Here is a 15,915-nt window from a genome sequence, read left to right as displayed (position 1 = left end):
AGGGTATTCATACTGAATTTGATCACTCACCCACAATATGGTAAATGGACTGCACTTATATAGCGCCTTTTTTGCTGCTCCAAAGCTGCTCCAAAGCGCTTTACAACGGCCTCTCATTCACCCATTCATTCACACATTCACACACCAATTGCGGCAAGCTGCCATGCAAGGCGCCGGCCCGCTCACTGGGAGCAATTTTGGGGTTCAGTGTCTTGCCCAAGGACACTTCGACATGTGGCCAGCCGGGGCTCGAACCGCTGATCTGCCAACCTTGTGATCATTAGACGGAGACTCTACCTCCTGAGACACAGCCGCCCCAACAATAAAGTAATCCTCTTAACCCAGGCCATCTGCTACAACTATACGTTGGCTGGATCAATAATGAAATGATGAATGCAGGTGGCTGCTCAGTTCAGTCTGGTCATCTACACTTCTCTCAACAGAGCCATCAAATGTTAACTCTAATGTACAGAGAGCAGCAACACTTACAGGTAGGCCCAGAATGCATTGCTGCTAACCTTAACTGGGAGGATAATTAGATTGCTGGTAATCTTTTGATGTCATGTGACCACTAAACGGGCATGGCCTAGCAGCTGTGGCCGTGTCAAGGAAGAGAGGTCCGTCTGAGCCACCATAGAAACCGCCGGAACAAATCATTCCAAAGACCACTCTCTGCACAAGTTTTAGAGCAGGAACTTAGGCTACAGTCTGCTAGCCTACACAGGGTTAGAGTTAACAGGGTTACAATCTGCCTATACAGACCCGGTTCTTCTGATATGGAAGATAACCTGGTAACCTCAGCCCATAGGCAGGGTCTCTCTGGCTGTCCTTCTCTATGAGTGTGTATCTCCCACTGCGGCTGTGTCTCAGGAGGTAGAGGAGTCGCCGTCAAATGATCGCAAGGTTGGCAGATCGGCGGTTCGAGCCCCGGCTGGCCACATGTCGAAGTGTCCTTGGGCAAGACACTGAACCCCAAATTGCTCCCAGTGAGCGGGCCGGCGCCTTGCATGGCAGCTTGCCGCCATTGGTGTGTGAATGTGTGTGTGAATGGGTGAATGAGAGGCCGTTGTAAAGCGCTTTGGATAAAGGCGCTATATAAGTGCAGTCCATTTTCCATCAGTCATCATAGTTCATTCTCTAATCATAGTTTTCAATGTAGGTTTATTCCATTGAATGTTGCCATGACAATGAAACATATTGAGGCAGTGTAACAACAACACACAGTACTGTGGACTCTTCTCCTCTCCAACCCCCGTTGGTTTCAGGATCCTGTCCAGGTGCGGTGCGATCAACTGAAAGCCTCTTTACTCAGCCAGCGGAGTAAAGGAGGCAGATGGTCGTTACCGTCGTCTAAACCCAGGGCCTCCCAGGGTGCATCCTGGGAAGTGTGGGAGCCCAATGACAGAGTCATATTTCTACCTCACTTCTCTTTCTCTCTCACTCTCCCCTCTTTCCGTCTATCTGTCTCTATTTCCTTCTCTCTCTTTCACTCTCTCTCTAAATCTATCCTTTTTTTCTTTTTTGTCTACCGTCGACTAGTCAGGTTACATTACATGCTGAGTAGTTTACTGGCTGAAATGCACTAGTGGTGGGGTGTGGAGATTTGTTCACTGTCAACAAATCAAACGCTACAGTTTATGAATAATATATGTATGTGTTATGACAATATCAAGACAAACCTGTCATCCAACATCATCTAACTCACCGTAGTGAGATGACGTGAGAGGAAGTAGTCTCTGCAACTGCTCCCAGATCAGCTGCTGCTGCCTCCTCACCCCTCTCTGCTGCTCATCGCTGTTTGTATCCTGGGGAGACTCCAGTGATCTCTCCTTCAGGCCAGACAGAGCTCTAACACAGCGTTGGATCTCCTGTGACCACAAGAGAAGACATTAAAACACACATACATACAGTACATTGTATGCCATCATTATCCCTACTGCCCGCCTGACTACTATGGGATCTCGAGCCTTCAGCCGTTCTGCTCCCCGCCTCTGGAACTCTCTGTCACCTAACATTCTGGAACTCTCTGCCACCTAACACTCTGGAACTCTCTGCCACCTAACATTCTGCGTCCATCAGGCACAACTGTATGTTAAAAGTAACTTACAATAGAAGCTCTTTAGAGGCAGGCTCCACAATATGACTTAGCGATGAAATAGTGGGGGGGAACTACCATCAGTGATAGTTAGTGTAACGGAAGACAATTCGGTTGTTAAGTCGTGACGTGTTTCCGGGTCCAACGTTGCCTGAGGCGCTCTCTTCGAAATGCCTCAGTAATAATAATAATTAATTATATTTGTATAGCGCTTTTCCGAGGCTCAAAGACGCTGACAATATGGGAAAAACGGGAAAGTGCTCTGTCCCTTGTTGTATGAATAGATCTAGAGTCGAAAAAACGATTGAACTGTCATTCTGCTGCTTTAGTACTCTGGTGCGGGGATTTTTTATTTGGACCCGGAAATTGCTAAACGTCAGACTTAACAACTGAATTGACTCAGCAGTCGCAGGGCTGTAGAGTTCAACTACCATGCTTGCGCGTCACTAGCAGGTGAAACGTCTTGCTTGGGTGAATCTAAAGTCATCCATCTTCCTGTGGTGATGTCATTTCGCGGACCCTACCTTTTCTTTCTTTTTTTCTTCAGAGTGGGGCAGTCCCACTCATATTCTTAATTTCATTTGACAGAGACAGTGAAGACAGACAGGAAAGTAAGGAGAAGAAGGGAAAGAGGGCATGTCAGCAGGGCATGGGCCGGATTCTAACCCATGCCGACATGGGCATATGTGTGCACTGTAGACCACGGTGCTAGACCACTGGACCACCCCAGGCCACTCACAGACTCTACCTTTAATGTAAATACAGTACCCTAACAACTTACTGTTAATACAATGATGTACATGCCTCTACTTGCGCTCCTCGATGGTGTTCCAATGCCTTTCTCAGCCTCTGGACCAGTCTCTCTTCTCTCTCTTCTCTCTCTTCTCTCTCTTCTCTCTCTTCTCTCTCTTCTCTCTCTTCTCTCTCTTCTCTCTCTTCTCTCTCCGTAGCTGAGAGAGAACTCTCTCTGGGGTCAGGGGTCACTAAGGGCTCAGAACTGTGTGAAGGCGTTGTGTTTCTAGAAGGGTCTTCTTTGTCACCTGGGTGCAGTTCAGGAGACCTGCAGGGGTGACTTGATGGGAATCTTAGCTGGGATAGCTGGCGTTTTGTACCACTTCTCTGAGCCTGGTCGTCAACAGTGTCTGTGAATGAGGATTATAATAATGCAATATAATACATGTTTTTTTAATCCCGGAGGATCAACAATAAACGTGACAGCAGCTGGTGAAAGTGGGAACAAGGGAACTGCTGTCCCAGCAGAAGGCCAAAACAGGCTATTAGTCAGACAGCAGGTGAGACCAAAGTCAGATTGTAGGGGGGGAGGGGGGTGGCATAGGCACAACACACTCTAAAATCCAGTCCAACACAGGTACAAAACAGAAACAGGCACAGACAGACTGACAGACACACACACACACACAACACCTTTCACCTTTAAGACCTGAGGTAATGCTCTCCTGATCACATTACAGCACACCTGAGCCACGATGACTGTGCTATTAACAGGGGAGAGGAAGGAAAGCCTTGACCAGAACCCCCCCCCACCCACACCCACACCCCCCCACCCCCACCCCCACCCACCCCCCCATGTTAATCCTGCTCATCTCACCTTAATGGCGGACGGGTTTGCTAAGGATAGCTTGTCTTAATGGCCAGTAGTGGCAGTAGCCAGGGATAGATCACCTAATGTATGCTGTAGCCTCTACGGCTGGGATGCTAACCTGCACCACTCTGAGAGTAAACAGCTTGTCTAGCTGGATGGAGGGGTGAAAGGAAAGGGTGACCCTAGTGTAGTGTAGCTGTCGGGGGAGGAGGAGGATGCCGTACCTAGCTCTGTGGTGTGGCTTTAAAGGTGTATGGCCCTGTAGTTTATTTTGACACACACATACACACATAAACTGTATAGAATGTATGGATCTGCCTTCAGATTCTCCTGGCTATGAGGGGGATTTTTTACGACCCTTTTAAGAGTTCCAAGGTACTGAGTGGAATTAGAACTCCACACAAGGAATTCAGTGTCTTTGTTTGTCACTTGGAATCTTCCTCCTGGATTCCTATTGTGAGGTCAGATGATTGCCTGTCATAGAATCCACAGGGAAAAAAACCATGTCCATCTATATCACAATAATAATAATAATAATAATAATAGAGACAGCGAGACAGACAGGCAGACAGAGACAGACAGACAGGCACACAGACAGACAAACAGACAGACAGGAAGGCATGCAGACGGACAGACAGACAGACCGTTTAAGGTCACATGGTCATTCCAAGATGTCTTTCTTGTGGTCTGTGACTCCCCCCCTGACCTTTAACCTGAATGACATCATATGTGGGTCTTCTTACTTTTCACACCTGGGTCATCCCTACAGTAAATGTGATAGGCTATCATTTGAAACTGTATTTGCATATGACTGTTTACAAATAGGAGGGGGACACCTCTGAAAATCAGTCTCTCACACTCCAGCAACCTCTCTCTCTCTCCACTGCAGCCTTCAGCCAGCCAATCAGCTACTTTCACTGTGTTTCTGTAACAATCCTTCCTGTTTAATAAACAGTCTTAGAACTCAGAAGTTTCACGTGGTGATCTATTCCAAACAAGTTGTTTAAGACCAGAAACAACAGCCTGTGTGAGGCTGTTGGGAGGGGGGGGGGCTGACCTGCCGTGTACAGGGGGTGGTCCTGGTCTCCCTCCAGTGTCACGTCCTCTCTGTGGTTGTTTGTTTTTGTCCTCAGCGGGCGTGCGTCTGACTGTGAGACACGTCCCCTCCTCGACTGCCCTTTAGCCTGCTGAGGTCTTCTAGCAGAACAATACAACTGCATTTCAAAATATGGTCACTGAAACATTGTGACATTAGAATTATAAGGTTCTATCTCAATTTTTGTCAAAATTTAGTTTTTTACATAATCTGATCCATTAGGTGTTTATTAATGCCTGTGTGGTGTTATTTTAAAAATGTTGACATTTTTGAGTTAGTAATTAATAAAATACAAAGGTTCCATCTCACAAAACATAATGGAATGTAAAAACTTTGACTCTCAATATCTCTGAACTACCCTAAACGGAGATAGAACCTTATCATTCTAGGCTCACGACATTGCAATACTAAATGTATGAATTTATAACTTGAGTGTCATGTATGCTAAATGGATGAGATATGACTGTTGACCGATTTGAACATAAGCATATCGCCCATTCTGTTGTAAATCTCTGCTTACGTTGGTGTCTGCTCCGACAGGTGTCGTCGTCTCAGGTCCAGACATGTCAGAGAGTACCTGCTCTGGCTTATCTTCATCATCTTGCACCTCTGACAGTGCACCTGCACGACAGGGCAGACCACAACGAACATGCATATCGTGACGTTAGAATTATAAGGTTCTCTCTCATGATCATTTTTGGTCAAAATTGAGTTTTTTTACATAATCTGATCCATTAGGTGTTTATTAATGCCTGTGTGGTGTTTTTTTTTTTTAAATGTTGACATTTTTTTGTTAGTAATTAATAAAATACAAAGGTTCCATCTCACAAAACATAATGGTATGTAAAAACGTTGACGCTCAATATCTCTGAACTGCCCTAAACGGAGATAGAACCTTATCATTCTAAACGTCACGATATGCCACATCCAACCACAACATCCTAACCAAACCAATCATAATACAACTAAGCCAAATGAAATGCTACAATGATCACATCATGTCATCAAGTGTGTCACATAATCTCCAGATCCACAGAGTCACATGATGTTATCTGATGTGTGTCTGATGAATGACAAGTGCTCCCTTGGCGCCCCTGTGAACCCTCTCGTCCAGATGAGTTCTGCTCTGCTGGCCGTGACTCCCTGTTACCTTCTCATTGTTGTATTTGAGGACGGAAAACAATTTATCAGCGGGCTCCAGACGACGAGGGGTTGCTATGACAACCCCGGGGACAAAGCAGCGATCACCTGCGATCGCCACGAGCACGAAATCCCCCACCTGAGGAAAGAGAGAGAGAGAGAGAGAGAGGCGAACAGGAGGACCTCTTTAGCTGCATCTCTGAAGCATGTATTGTACCAGGACTAATACAACATCTCTGTGTCTATGAAACAGATGATAATGGAGGATGATAGGGGAGATAAACAACCTACTAGGCAGCATCTGTTCTCTTGTTGCACCAATATAATATTATAAGGGCAGTGTTGTATTGTTGTGTGAGAGGGAGGTAGTGTGTTGTTGAGTGTGCCGAAGGTAGTATATGTGTGTATGTGTGTGTGTGTGTGTGTTTATGTGTTTTATATAGTGTGTGTGTGTGTGTTTTATATAGTGTGTGTGTGTGTGTGTGCATTTTATATATAGTGTGTGTGTGTGTGTGTGTGTGTGTGTGTGTTTTATATAGTGTTTGTGTGTGTGTGTGTGTGTGTGTGTGAGTGTGTATTTTTAGAAGGCATTAGTAGTGTATTGTGTGTACATAGGGGGTAATATTGTATCGTTGTGTGTGTTGTTGTCTGTTTATACAGTATATATGTACAGAGTCGTTTAATGTTCTTTTAATGGAGAGACAATTCTCATCAGACTCTCACTGTCAGTGGAGGACATGGCTGGGCCCCGCCCACGGTGAGGACAGACCCCTGAGGGAGGACCTCAGAGCGTCCACTGGTGAAGTCTACCATCACTCTTCTACCGTTAAGCCGCTTCCTCACTGTACCTACAGAACAGAACAGCCACAGAAGGACATTACAAAAGAGACAGGGGAAGTCATAGAGTAAATGATAGATGTTACTGCTACATTAATCCTGTTTCATGGGTTAGGGAGAAAGGTAGGTTACTCACCGTTGTAGTAGCATCCATCAGCCTCTGCCCTGGCGACGACCCTTTGACCCCTCAGAGTGTCGAGAGGTTTCCTGAGAGACTTCCTCTGGGTTTCGGAGGATGTACTCTCAGTTTGGCTTTTTGAGTCCTAAGTATGCAGACATACGATAAGTGAAAAGGCTTTGTGGAGGGGGGGGGGGGGCTTGTGACATTTGATTAGCTATTTATGATGAATCGTTACTGTAATTGGTAACATTGTGTCGTCCTCTAAGTTATGAAAGGACGTGGACATCAGCCAATCAGCAGTCTCTCTCCACTCGAGTGCTGTAAAAGTTAAATGTGGCAGTTCTACCCTATGCTGTTATTACGCTTCGGCAGTCGTCCCAAATCAGTAGCTGATTAGAACAGTGTGTGTGTGTGTGTGTGTGTGTGTGTGTGTGTGTGCGTGCGTGCGTGCGTGTGTGTGAGTGTGTGTGTGTGTGTGTGTGTGTGTGTGTGTGTGCGTGTGTGAGTGTGTGTGTGCATGCAAGTGTGTGGCCCCCTTTAATAGAGGCTTTCATAATACACTGCGTGCGTCGTACGCTGATTACATAGCAGCTGAAGAGTGATTGGATTTTCAACCACCTCTTTGTTGAATGGCTTTCAATGTCAGACAGAGAGAGGCAAATAATCAAGACAGTCTTTCCTCCCTTGCAGACTACAGACTATTGCCATTGCCCTCAGTCAACATTAGTATGTCATCCCGTTCCATTCATTCTGCTTTATCGTTTACCCAGTTAACTGACCTTAACCTAACCCTTACCATTTCAAAAAGATACACAATGATGATCAACAAACAGTATTGCAATGTGGAAAAACTAGCGGGTACTTTTCAATACTTATTCCACTGACACTACCTTCCCCAGTAGGTCTCTCAGGTCCTCTCAGGTTTGTTGGTTGTCCCCCGTGCCAGACTGAAGACCCAGGGTGATGGAGCATTCCAACCCGTGGCTCCCAGGCTCTGGAATGCTCTGCCCTTGGATCTTAGATCAACTGGCTCGGTCGAGGTTTTTAAAAAGCAGCTAAAGACTGTGTTGTATAGACAGGCTTTTGGATATCCCCAAGGGCCTGTCTCTCTGTGTCCTGCTGATGCTGTTGTACACCTGTTGTCTGTTACTTGTTTCTATTTTCACTTGTTTTGCCTGTTTTAACCTGCTGTGGCTTTCGATCTTGCATTATGTTTTATTTGTGTTTCCTCCTTGTTATGTAAAGCACTTTGTGACCCTTGGGTCTGGGAAAGGTGCTGTATAAATACATTTTACTTACTTACTTACTTACTACTTACTGTGTGGGTTTTCCTTGCTGTCTGTTTGGCAGCCTGCTGCAGGTCTGAGGCCTGTTGGAGGAAGGAGAGTCCCATCTGGATCTGGTCTTCCAGCAGATCCACGTCCTCCTGGTGCACAGGCCAGCCCAGACGCTCCAACGCCTGCCGCAGGGGTTCCCTGTGATCCTTGAAAGCCACAGGCTCCCTGCCGAACCTCCACAACACACCAGGGTGACAAACTGTAAGCTCTTAACTTCATCCACCAAACAGAGCTTTTCAAGTCTTAATAATAAATGTTATTTATGGTCGCCTTTCAAGGCTCTCAAGGCAGTTTAAAACCACATATCAAAACATTAAAATCAACAAAGCAAAATGAGATAAAAGCAACAAAATCAGATATAACAACAAACTAAATACAGGAGATCAAACCAAGTAAGCCATTGTGAAAAGGTGTGTTTTAAGACTGGATTTGAAAGTGGTGAGAGTGTCAATATTGGGTATGTTAGGTGTCTTATTGACCTCTCTATGTGTAAAGAAAGTAAACACAGATGATGTACTCACTTGTCTCTCTCATCTTGAGTCAGCGCTCTCCATACTATCCTATTCAGGCGCCTGAGGATGGAGCATCAAGAATATATGAATCTGAGTTTAACAAAAAGATCTGGACCATATTGATACTGCAGTAATACTGTAGATCAGAACATTCCGTGAGTTTAGAATTCTAAGGTTCTATCTCCGTTTAGGGCAGTTCAGAGATATTGAGCGTCAAAGTTTTTACATTCCATTATGTTTCGTGAGATGGAACCTTTGTATTTTATGAATTACTAACTAAGAAATGTCAACATTTTAAAAATAACACCACACAGGCATTAATAAACACTTAATAGATCAGATTATGTAAAAAAATCAATTTTGACCAAAAATGGAGATAGAACCTTATAATTCTAACGTCACGATTCGACCTAAACATTCACTTTAAGACGTTGACCTTTCATAAGAACACAGGGCCTTCTGCAGGTTGGTCTTGTAGCCCTCCAGGTTCACGGCAGCGGGGTTGACCAGAGTCAGGCGTCGGGTACGACCACCACTGACGTGGACCAGCGGAAGAACCTGCAAGGATGTCACAACAGACCCAGACATGTGACATTTGATTAGTTTATTTATGATGAATCATTACTGTAATTGGTAACATTGTGTCGTCCTCTAAATTATTATGAAAGGACGTGGACATCAGCCAATCAGCAGTCTCTCTCTCCACTCGAGTGCTTGTAAAAGTTAAATGTGGCAGTTCTATCCTCTGCTGTTATTACGCTTCAGCAGTTGTCCCCAAATCAGTAGCTGATTAGAACAGTGTACACACACTGTTCTAATCATGTGTGTGTGTGTGTGTGTGTGTGTGTGTGTGTGTGTGTGTGTGTGAACACAGCAAAGACCTAGGTTCTGGGCCCTGGACAGTCTGGACGGATTGATGGCAGCTGCTGGACTGAAAAAAATCAGGTGTAGTGCTGAGGCACAAATATGTACATTTCTAGCCTGCAAACTGCGACACTTCAAATGAATGTGCAATAACACTATGTGCAATATGACAACCCTAGTCGTCTATCTGTACAGTATAGTATAGTGGATAGTGTACATAGCCTTTATTTATTTATGTAAACCAGCTCCTTCCCTTCTTGTGTTTTTTGTTGTTTTTTTTTTGTTTCCTAGCACCGGGGGAGCCACCCCTCCTAAATTTCGTTGTTTGGTACCTGTACTATAGCAATGACAATAAAGACCATTCATTCATTCATTCATTCATTATACCCATCTGTGAGTCATCTACCTCTACTATTGTGTGTACAATAACCCTAGGCACTACAGAAATGCACCTCATGCGGTCATGTTGCCATGGTAACATCTTTTGTATTCTCTATTCCCAAACCATCGGGCCTAGAGTGCTGCTGTTACATCTGAACCCACGCTTGGCTGTAATCAGCATGGAAGGTACTTGTGTATTGTTGGGAATGCAGGGCTGTTTGTTCACAGCACTTGTTACAAATGTCTAATTTGTGTCCAGGCGGAGGGAGAGGCTACAGATAGGTCTAATAACAATAACGTTGCATTTAAATGAGAACCATTCAAAGTGGAATGGTGCAATATTGCAGCCCCTCTTACACCACCATATAAAGGGCTATTGGGAAAAGGAAGGAAAATAAAGCCACAGCAAACGCCTGACAGTTGAATAACTGTTAATAACTGTTAATAACTGTTAATCATGTTAATCAACAACAGTTAACAGTTAACAACAATAACTGTTAATCATAATAATTAATAATATTAATTTTGCCATTTAGCAGACGCTTTTAATCCAAAGCGATTTACAATTACGAATTACAGGGACATTCCCCCTGGAGTAACTGAGGGCTAAGTGCCTTACTCAAGGGCACACTAGTAGTGGTGTGGCTTCAGGCGGGATTTGAACTCACAACCTTCCGATCACAAGTCCAACTCACTATCCACTACACGTCCAACTCACTATCCACTAGGCCACCACTACCCCCTACTAACCATGTTAATCAACAACATGCATATGGATTCTCCATATGGATAAGTTCCTACTTTAGTACAATACCAAAATTAACACTTAGTATTGTGATAAAGAATATATATATAATCTGATCTTAAGTTATAGCAGTGTACTGTACATGGACAGTAATATGACTGAAAACATATAATTCTAATTCCATAAAGTTCCAATTCCATAAAGTTCCAATTCCATAAAAACTTCTGTCCATTTTCCTACACACACAGCCGAATGTATTACATCACTGCCCTCTGTAGGACGTATGAGGAACTGCATCCAAGTATATTATGTTCTACTGGCTGATTTGCTGTGACAAAATGTTCCTGAGCACATGCATGCAAACATGCAGTCACAAGTTGTCTCAGATATAAATAGCTCTGTCCAGGTTTGTTCAGGGATCAGGAGTTGCACCACAGATCAGACAAAAGGCTCATAAATGAACACATGGTACACCTTAACTGCTCCTCCTGAGACATCCACTACCCCCCAGCACTGTGTCTCCTGAGACTTCCGCTTTTCCCCTTTTACTGTGTCCCCCAAGACTTCTACTGCCCCCCTTGTACTGTCTCTCTGTTCTCCAGTGTCCATAAATATATATAAAAGTAATAATAATAATAATAATAATAATAATAATAATAATAATAACATTTTCCTTCTATCACTGAGACTGCCAATGGCCCCGGGCCTGAGCTAGATTACTCTGCCTGATACGCCTGGTGGATTGATGATTCACTTGCTTAGTCAAATGTATTGATTGTAAGTCGCTTTGGAATAAGGCGTCTGCTTAATGCCAAAAATGTAAATGTAATGGTACAATGATTTCAGTTACAAGATCCACAAGTCATCAACCAGTCAATCAGGCAATCACGTACCTCATCAAACACTTTGGAGTAGACGTGTTTCTCCAGCAGAGGGATGTGTTTGGGCCTGTGGCTGATGGCTGTAGAGGCCAACGCATCCAGGATGGTCAGTCTCCTGGCTACCAGGCTATTTGTCCTGAGCCATCGTGCAGAAGACATATTCACTGACCTGATGACACACACAACAAGAATGGTTGAGACCCATCCAAGATGCATTTCGTGGCGTTAGAATTATAAGGTTCTATCTCCATTTTTGGTCAAAATTTAGTTTTTTACATAATCTGATCCATTATGTGTTTATTAATGCCTGTGTGGTGTTATTTTTAAAATGTTGGTTCCATCTCACAAAACATAATGGAATGTAAAAACTTTGATGCTCAATATCTCTGAACTGCCCTAAACGGAGATAGAACCTTATCATTCTAAACGGAGATAGAACCTTATCATTCTAAGCTCACGATTGGGTATTTGTTCCAGTAATATCATTTTTTCAAAATAGGCTTTTCAGCATTACTCACTCATTTGGTTTTCTCTTGTTCTGTTTCTTTGGGTTGTCCTCTGCAGGGGTTAACCCTAACTCTTGAATCAGAACAAAATAGGGAAATAAGAGAAGGTAACCATGTTATCAACTAAACTACACTCCATCCAGCCGTTTATGAGATTATGAGTCATTATCATTCAATAGATCAGAGGACTGGTAACTGAACATAATCCCTCCCTCCTCAGCGCACCAACAGTGAGTTTTTAGAGGCAGTGGCCTTTGATTGGTATTAATTATGAGCTCTTGAATAGCTTCCTGATTGTAGGACGTAATTAGACTATAATAATAGACCTGTCTGATATGTCTTACTCTTTGACATGAAAATGAAAAAGGTTTCCAGACATGGGAGATTAGTTGGGTGTCAGTATACCCCCCTCTTCTGTTCAGTGGTAGACTGTGTTTGGACTGACTTATATAGCGCCTTTATCCAAAGCGCTTTACAACGGCCTCTCATTCACCCATTCACACACCAATGGCGGCAAGCTGCCATGCAAGGCGCCGGCCCGCTCACTGGGAGCAATTTTGGGGTTCAGTGTCTTGCCCAAGGACACTTCGACATGTGGCCAGCCGGGGCTCAAACCGCCGATCTGCCAACCTTGTGATCATTAGACGGCGGCTCTACCTCCGGCACCAAAGCCGCCCCTGTGTTTAACAATATCTATACTCCACACTCACTTTGGAGGACATAGTTTTGTTTTTCAGTGTTCATCTGGAGAAGTGCCTGGGTCTCTGACAGCATCCAGTTGACGGGGTCCTTGTCAGTCACACCGCTGGTCAGGAGCTTCAGCAGACTGGCGTTTGTATTTCCTTTAAGCATTTAACAGAAGACTGCAAATGTTACATATATCAAACACTTGCACATACATAGACACTAAAGTTTGGAAAGGAAGTAAAGGAATTCTGCAACTGAAATCTGAAAATTCTACAGTTTCCATCATGGTTGAACAATGTGTGTGATGATTGCTCATTAAGTCCACTGACCTGCGTGTCTTAGAGAGTTGGACTGGCGCTGTTTCAGACTTGGTCTGATAGGACTTCCCTGCAGTGACTGAGGTCTCTCAGGGCCCGGCAAACGCTGTGGACCGTTCTGCAGGACAGCGGCACTGTGAGGCCCCTGACATGGCCTTTCTCTAGAGAGAGGTAGAGGAGAACACAGTCAAATCGTGAGCTTAGAATGATAAGGTTCTATCTTCGTTTAGAATGATAAGGTTCTATCTCCGTTTAGAATGATAAGGTTCTATCTCCGTTTAGGGCAGTTCAGAGATATTGAGCGTCAAAGTTTTTACATTCCATTATGTTCTGTGAGATGGAACCTTTGTATTATATTAATTACTAACAAAAAAATGTCAACATTTTAAAAATAACACCACACAGGCATTAATAAACACCTAATGGATCAGATTATGTAAAAAAAACTAAATTTTGACCAAAAATGGAGACAGAACCTTATAACTCTAACGTCACGAAATATCAAACCTGAAGCTTGATGGAATCTGGCATCAAACGAGGAACAATGACAAAAGCTCACCTATTGATTCTGTTTCTGTCTCCGTGGTGGAAGACATCTAACAGGACACACTCTGCACGCAGTCTCAGAACACTCTCCAGGTCCTTCTCTCCTCTCTCAATCTCTGATTTCAAAAGACGGATTTCCTCACTCTAAATGGGAAAGACAGGTGGGTTTTTAAAGAAGAACTAACTGTCTCATACTGTACTTTCCTACTTTAGACTACAGTCATATGACACCGACCAACATACAATGGAGCTGTTAAATCGTGACGTGTTTCCGGGTCCAACGTTGGCTGAGGCGATCTCTTTGAAATGCCTTTTAATAATATTTCATTATATTTGTATAGAGCTTTTCCGAGGCTCAAAGACGCTGACAATGTGGGAAAAACGGGAAAGTGCCGTGTCCCTTGTTGTATGAATAGATCTGAGTCTAAAAAACAATTGAACTGTCATTCTACCGCTGTAGTGCACTGGTACTCTGGTGCTTAAGTACACTGGTACTCTGGTGCTTTAGTACACTGGTACTCTGGTGCTTTAGTACGCTGGTACTCTGGTGCTTTAGTACACTGGTACTCTGGTGCTTTAGTACACTGGTACTCTGGTGCTTTAGTACACTGGTACTCTGGTGCTTTAGTACACTGGTACTCTGGTGCTTTAGTACACTGGTACTCTGGTGCTTTAGTACACTGGTACTCTGGTGCTTTAGTACACTGGTACTCTGGTGCTGTAGTACACTGGTACTCTGGTGCTTTAGTACACTGGTACTCTGGTGCTTTAGTACACTGGTACTCTGGTGCTTTAGTACACTGGTACTCTGGTGCAGGGTATTTTTGGTTTGGACCCGGAAATTGCTCAAACGTCACGTTTGACGTCAGACTTAACAACCGAATACATTAACGGTTAGATTTCAACATGTCCATTGGCTTGGCTGACCTCATAGGGCCGGAGAACAGAGGGGTCCTGGGTGTTTGGGTGGTAACAGTGGAACCTTCCGTGTGTTTCTCTGGCCAGGTCACACAGGAAGGTGTTGGCCTCCTCGTCGTCACAGTTGAAGGAGATGGCGTGTACCGGTACGGAACCCCACTGTCTCACCTGCTCCATGATGGTTCTGATTGGCTGAGAGATGTGTGAGAGTGTGTGACACAGGTTATCAAATGTCCAACTGTTTACCATTTACCATTAATAAACCATTAGTGCTACTTTCAGTTCAGCTGTCCGCTCTGGAGATAATTAATTAATTAAACCTGCAGTGAAAAAAACAAGTGTCATTTGACCTTTCGTCTACAAAACCTGATCTGTGAACCTTACATAAGATACGTCTTGTTAGATAAGATCCTTCAAGATCAATTCACTCTTTACCTCTATGGCGAAATACACACAAGCTGAAGTAGAGATTGTTAACCTTTATTTTACTTTTACTCATTTAATTGTCAATAATACTGTACTAGTTCTGTTATATGTGTTGCTGTTTGTTTTTAGTTTCTTCCTTTTGCTATTGTTGTTTTTTTCTCTTTTCTATTTTACATTTACATTTACATTTATGGCATTTAGCAGACGCCTTATTCCAAAGCGACTTACAATCAATACATTTGACTAAGCAAGTGAATCATCAGTCCACCAGTCGTAGCAGGAAGAGTAATCCAGCTCAGGCCCGGGGCCGTTGATAGAAGGAAAAACCTTCTTCTTGACATCTTCTTTTGTATGCCTTCTTTTTGACTATTTTGTTTTTGTATTTCTTGGGTATTTTTATGCTTTTTCCCTTCTCCCTGTCTGTTGTCATTGTGGGGGTGGGTGGGCATTTGTGACGTCAAACTCTGCTTCACTCATGAATCTCATCAAATAAAAAATGTATTTAAAAATAAAAAAAGATCAGTCTGTACCTGGTCAGGTCTGCCATCAGTCAGCAGGTAAACAGCGTGTGTGTCATGGTCTGTCAAGGCTTGACCCAACGCTCCCAAAGTGTTGGTTGAGCCCCCAGCCTAGGGACGAAATGTGTAGCCAAGAGATTTAGAGGCATATACATCACATGATGACAGGATTCATCACCGCACACCGTTAACCAACCCCTTATCAATCCCATGGATCTCAAACACCGTCCACGCAACATTCCCAACCCAACCCAACCTTTCCAGAAAAAACATCCATTTGATAAATGTGACAACAGGCATTTTTTTCCCCCCACACATTACTACAGCCATAAGCAGCGTGCATATCACATATCACAAGGCTTTACATGAGTTTAGAATGATAAGG

The 15,915-nt window shown here is 43.8% G+C and overlaps 1 protein-coding gene across 1 annotated transcript in view; it reads right to left on the bottom strand.

The window, feature by feature from the left end:
- Positions 1–15,915, bottom strand: part of LOC308161895 (von Willebrand factor A domain-containing protein 3B-like) — a gene marked incomplete at both ends in the record, with an annotated part of 32,134 nt that overhangs the window by 9,193 nt on the left and 7,026 nt on the right. The window contains 14 exons of the mRNA XM_080535973.1: positions 1,706–1,868; positions 5,945–6,073; positions 6,658–6,782; positions 6,908–6,992; positions 8,211–8,403; positions 8,751–8,801; positions 9,178–9,299; positions 11,625–11,781; positions 12,131–12,191; positions 12,829–12,960; positions 13,135–13,283; positions 13,682–13,812; positions 14,596–14,778; positions 15,543–15,641. Of these exons, the coding sequence (XP_080392099.1) occupies positions 1,706–1,868; positions 5,945–6,073; positions 6,658–6,782; positions 6,908–6,992; positions 8,211–8,403; positions 8,751–8,801; positions 9,178–9,299; positions 11,625–11,781; positions 12,131–12,191; positions 12,829–12,960; positions 13,135–13,283; positions 13,682–13,812; positions 14,596–14,778; positions 15,543–15,641 (1,780 nt within the window). The remainder of the gene's footprint in view (positions 1–1,705; positions 1,869–5,944; positions 6,074–6,657; positions 6,783–6,907; positions 6,993–8,210; positions 8,404–8,750; positions 8,802–9,177; positions 9,300–11,624; positions 11,782–12,130; positions 12,192–12,828; positions 12,961–13,134; positions 13,284–13,681; positions 13,813–14,595; positions 14,779–15,542; positions 15,642–15,915) is intronic.

This window comes from Nansenia antarctica, assembly GCF_963989245.1.
Source record: "Nansenia antarctica genome assembly, chromosome: 7".
NCBI lineage: Eukaryota > Metazoa > Chordata > Actinopteri > Argentiniformes > Microstomatidae > Nansenia > Nansenia antarctica.
Note: the sequence above shows the minus strand (reverse complement) of the source record. Positions and strands in the feature narration are given on the sequence as shown.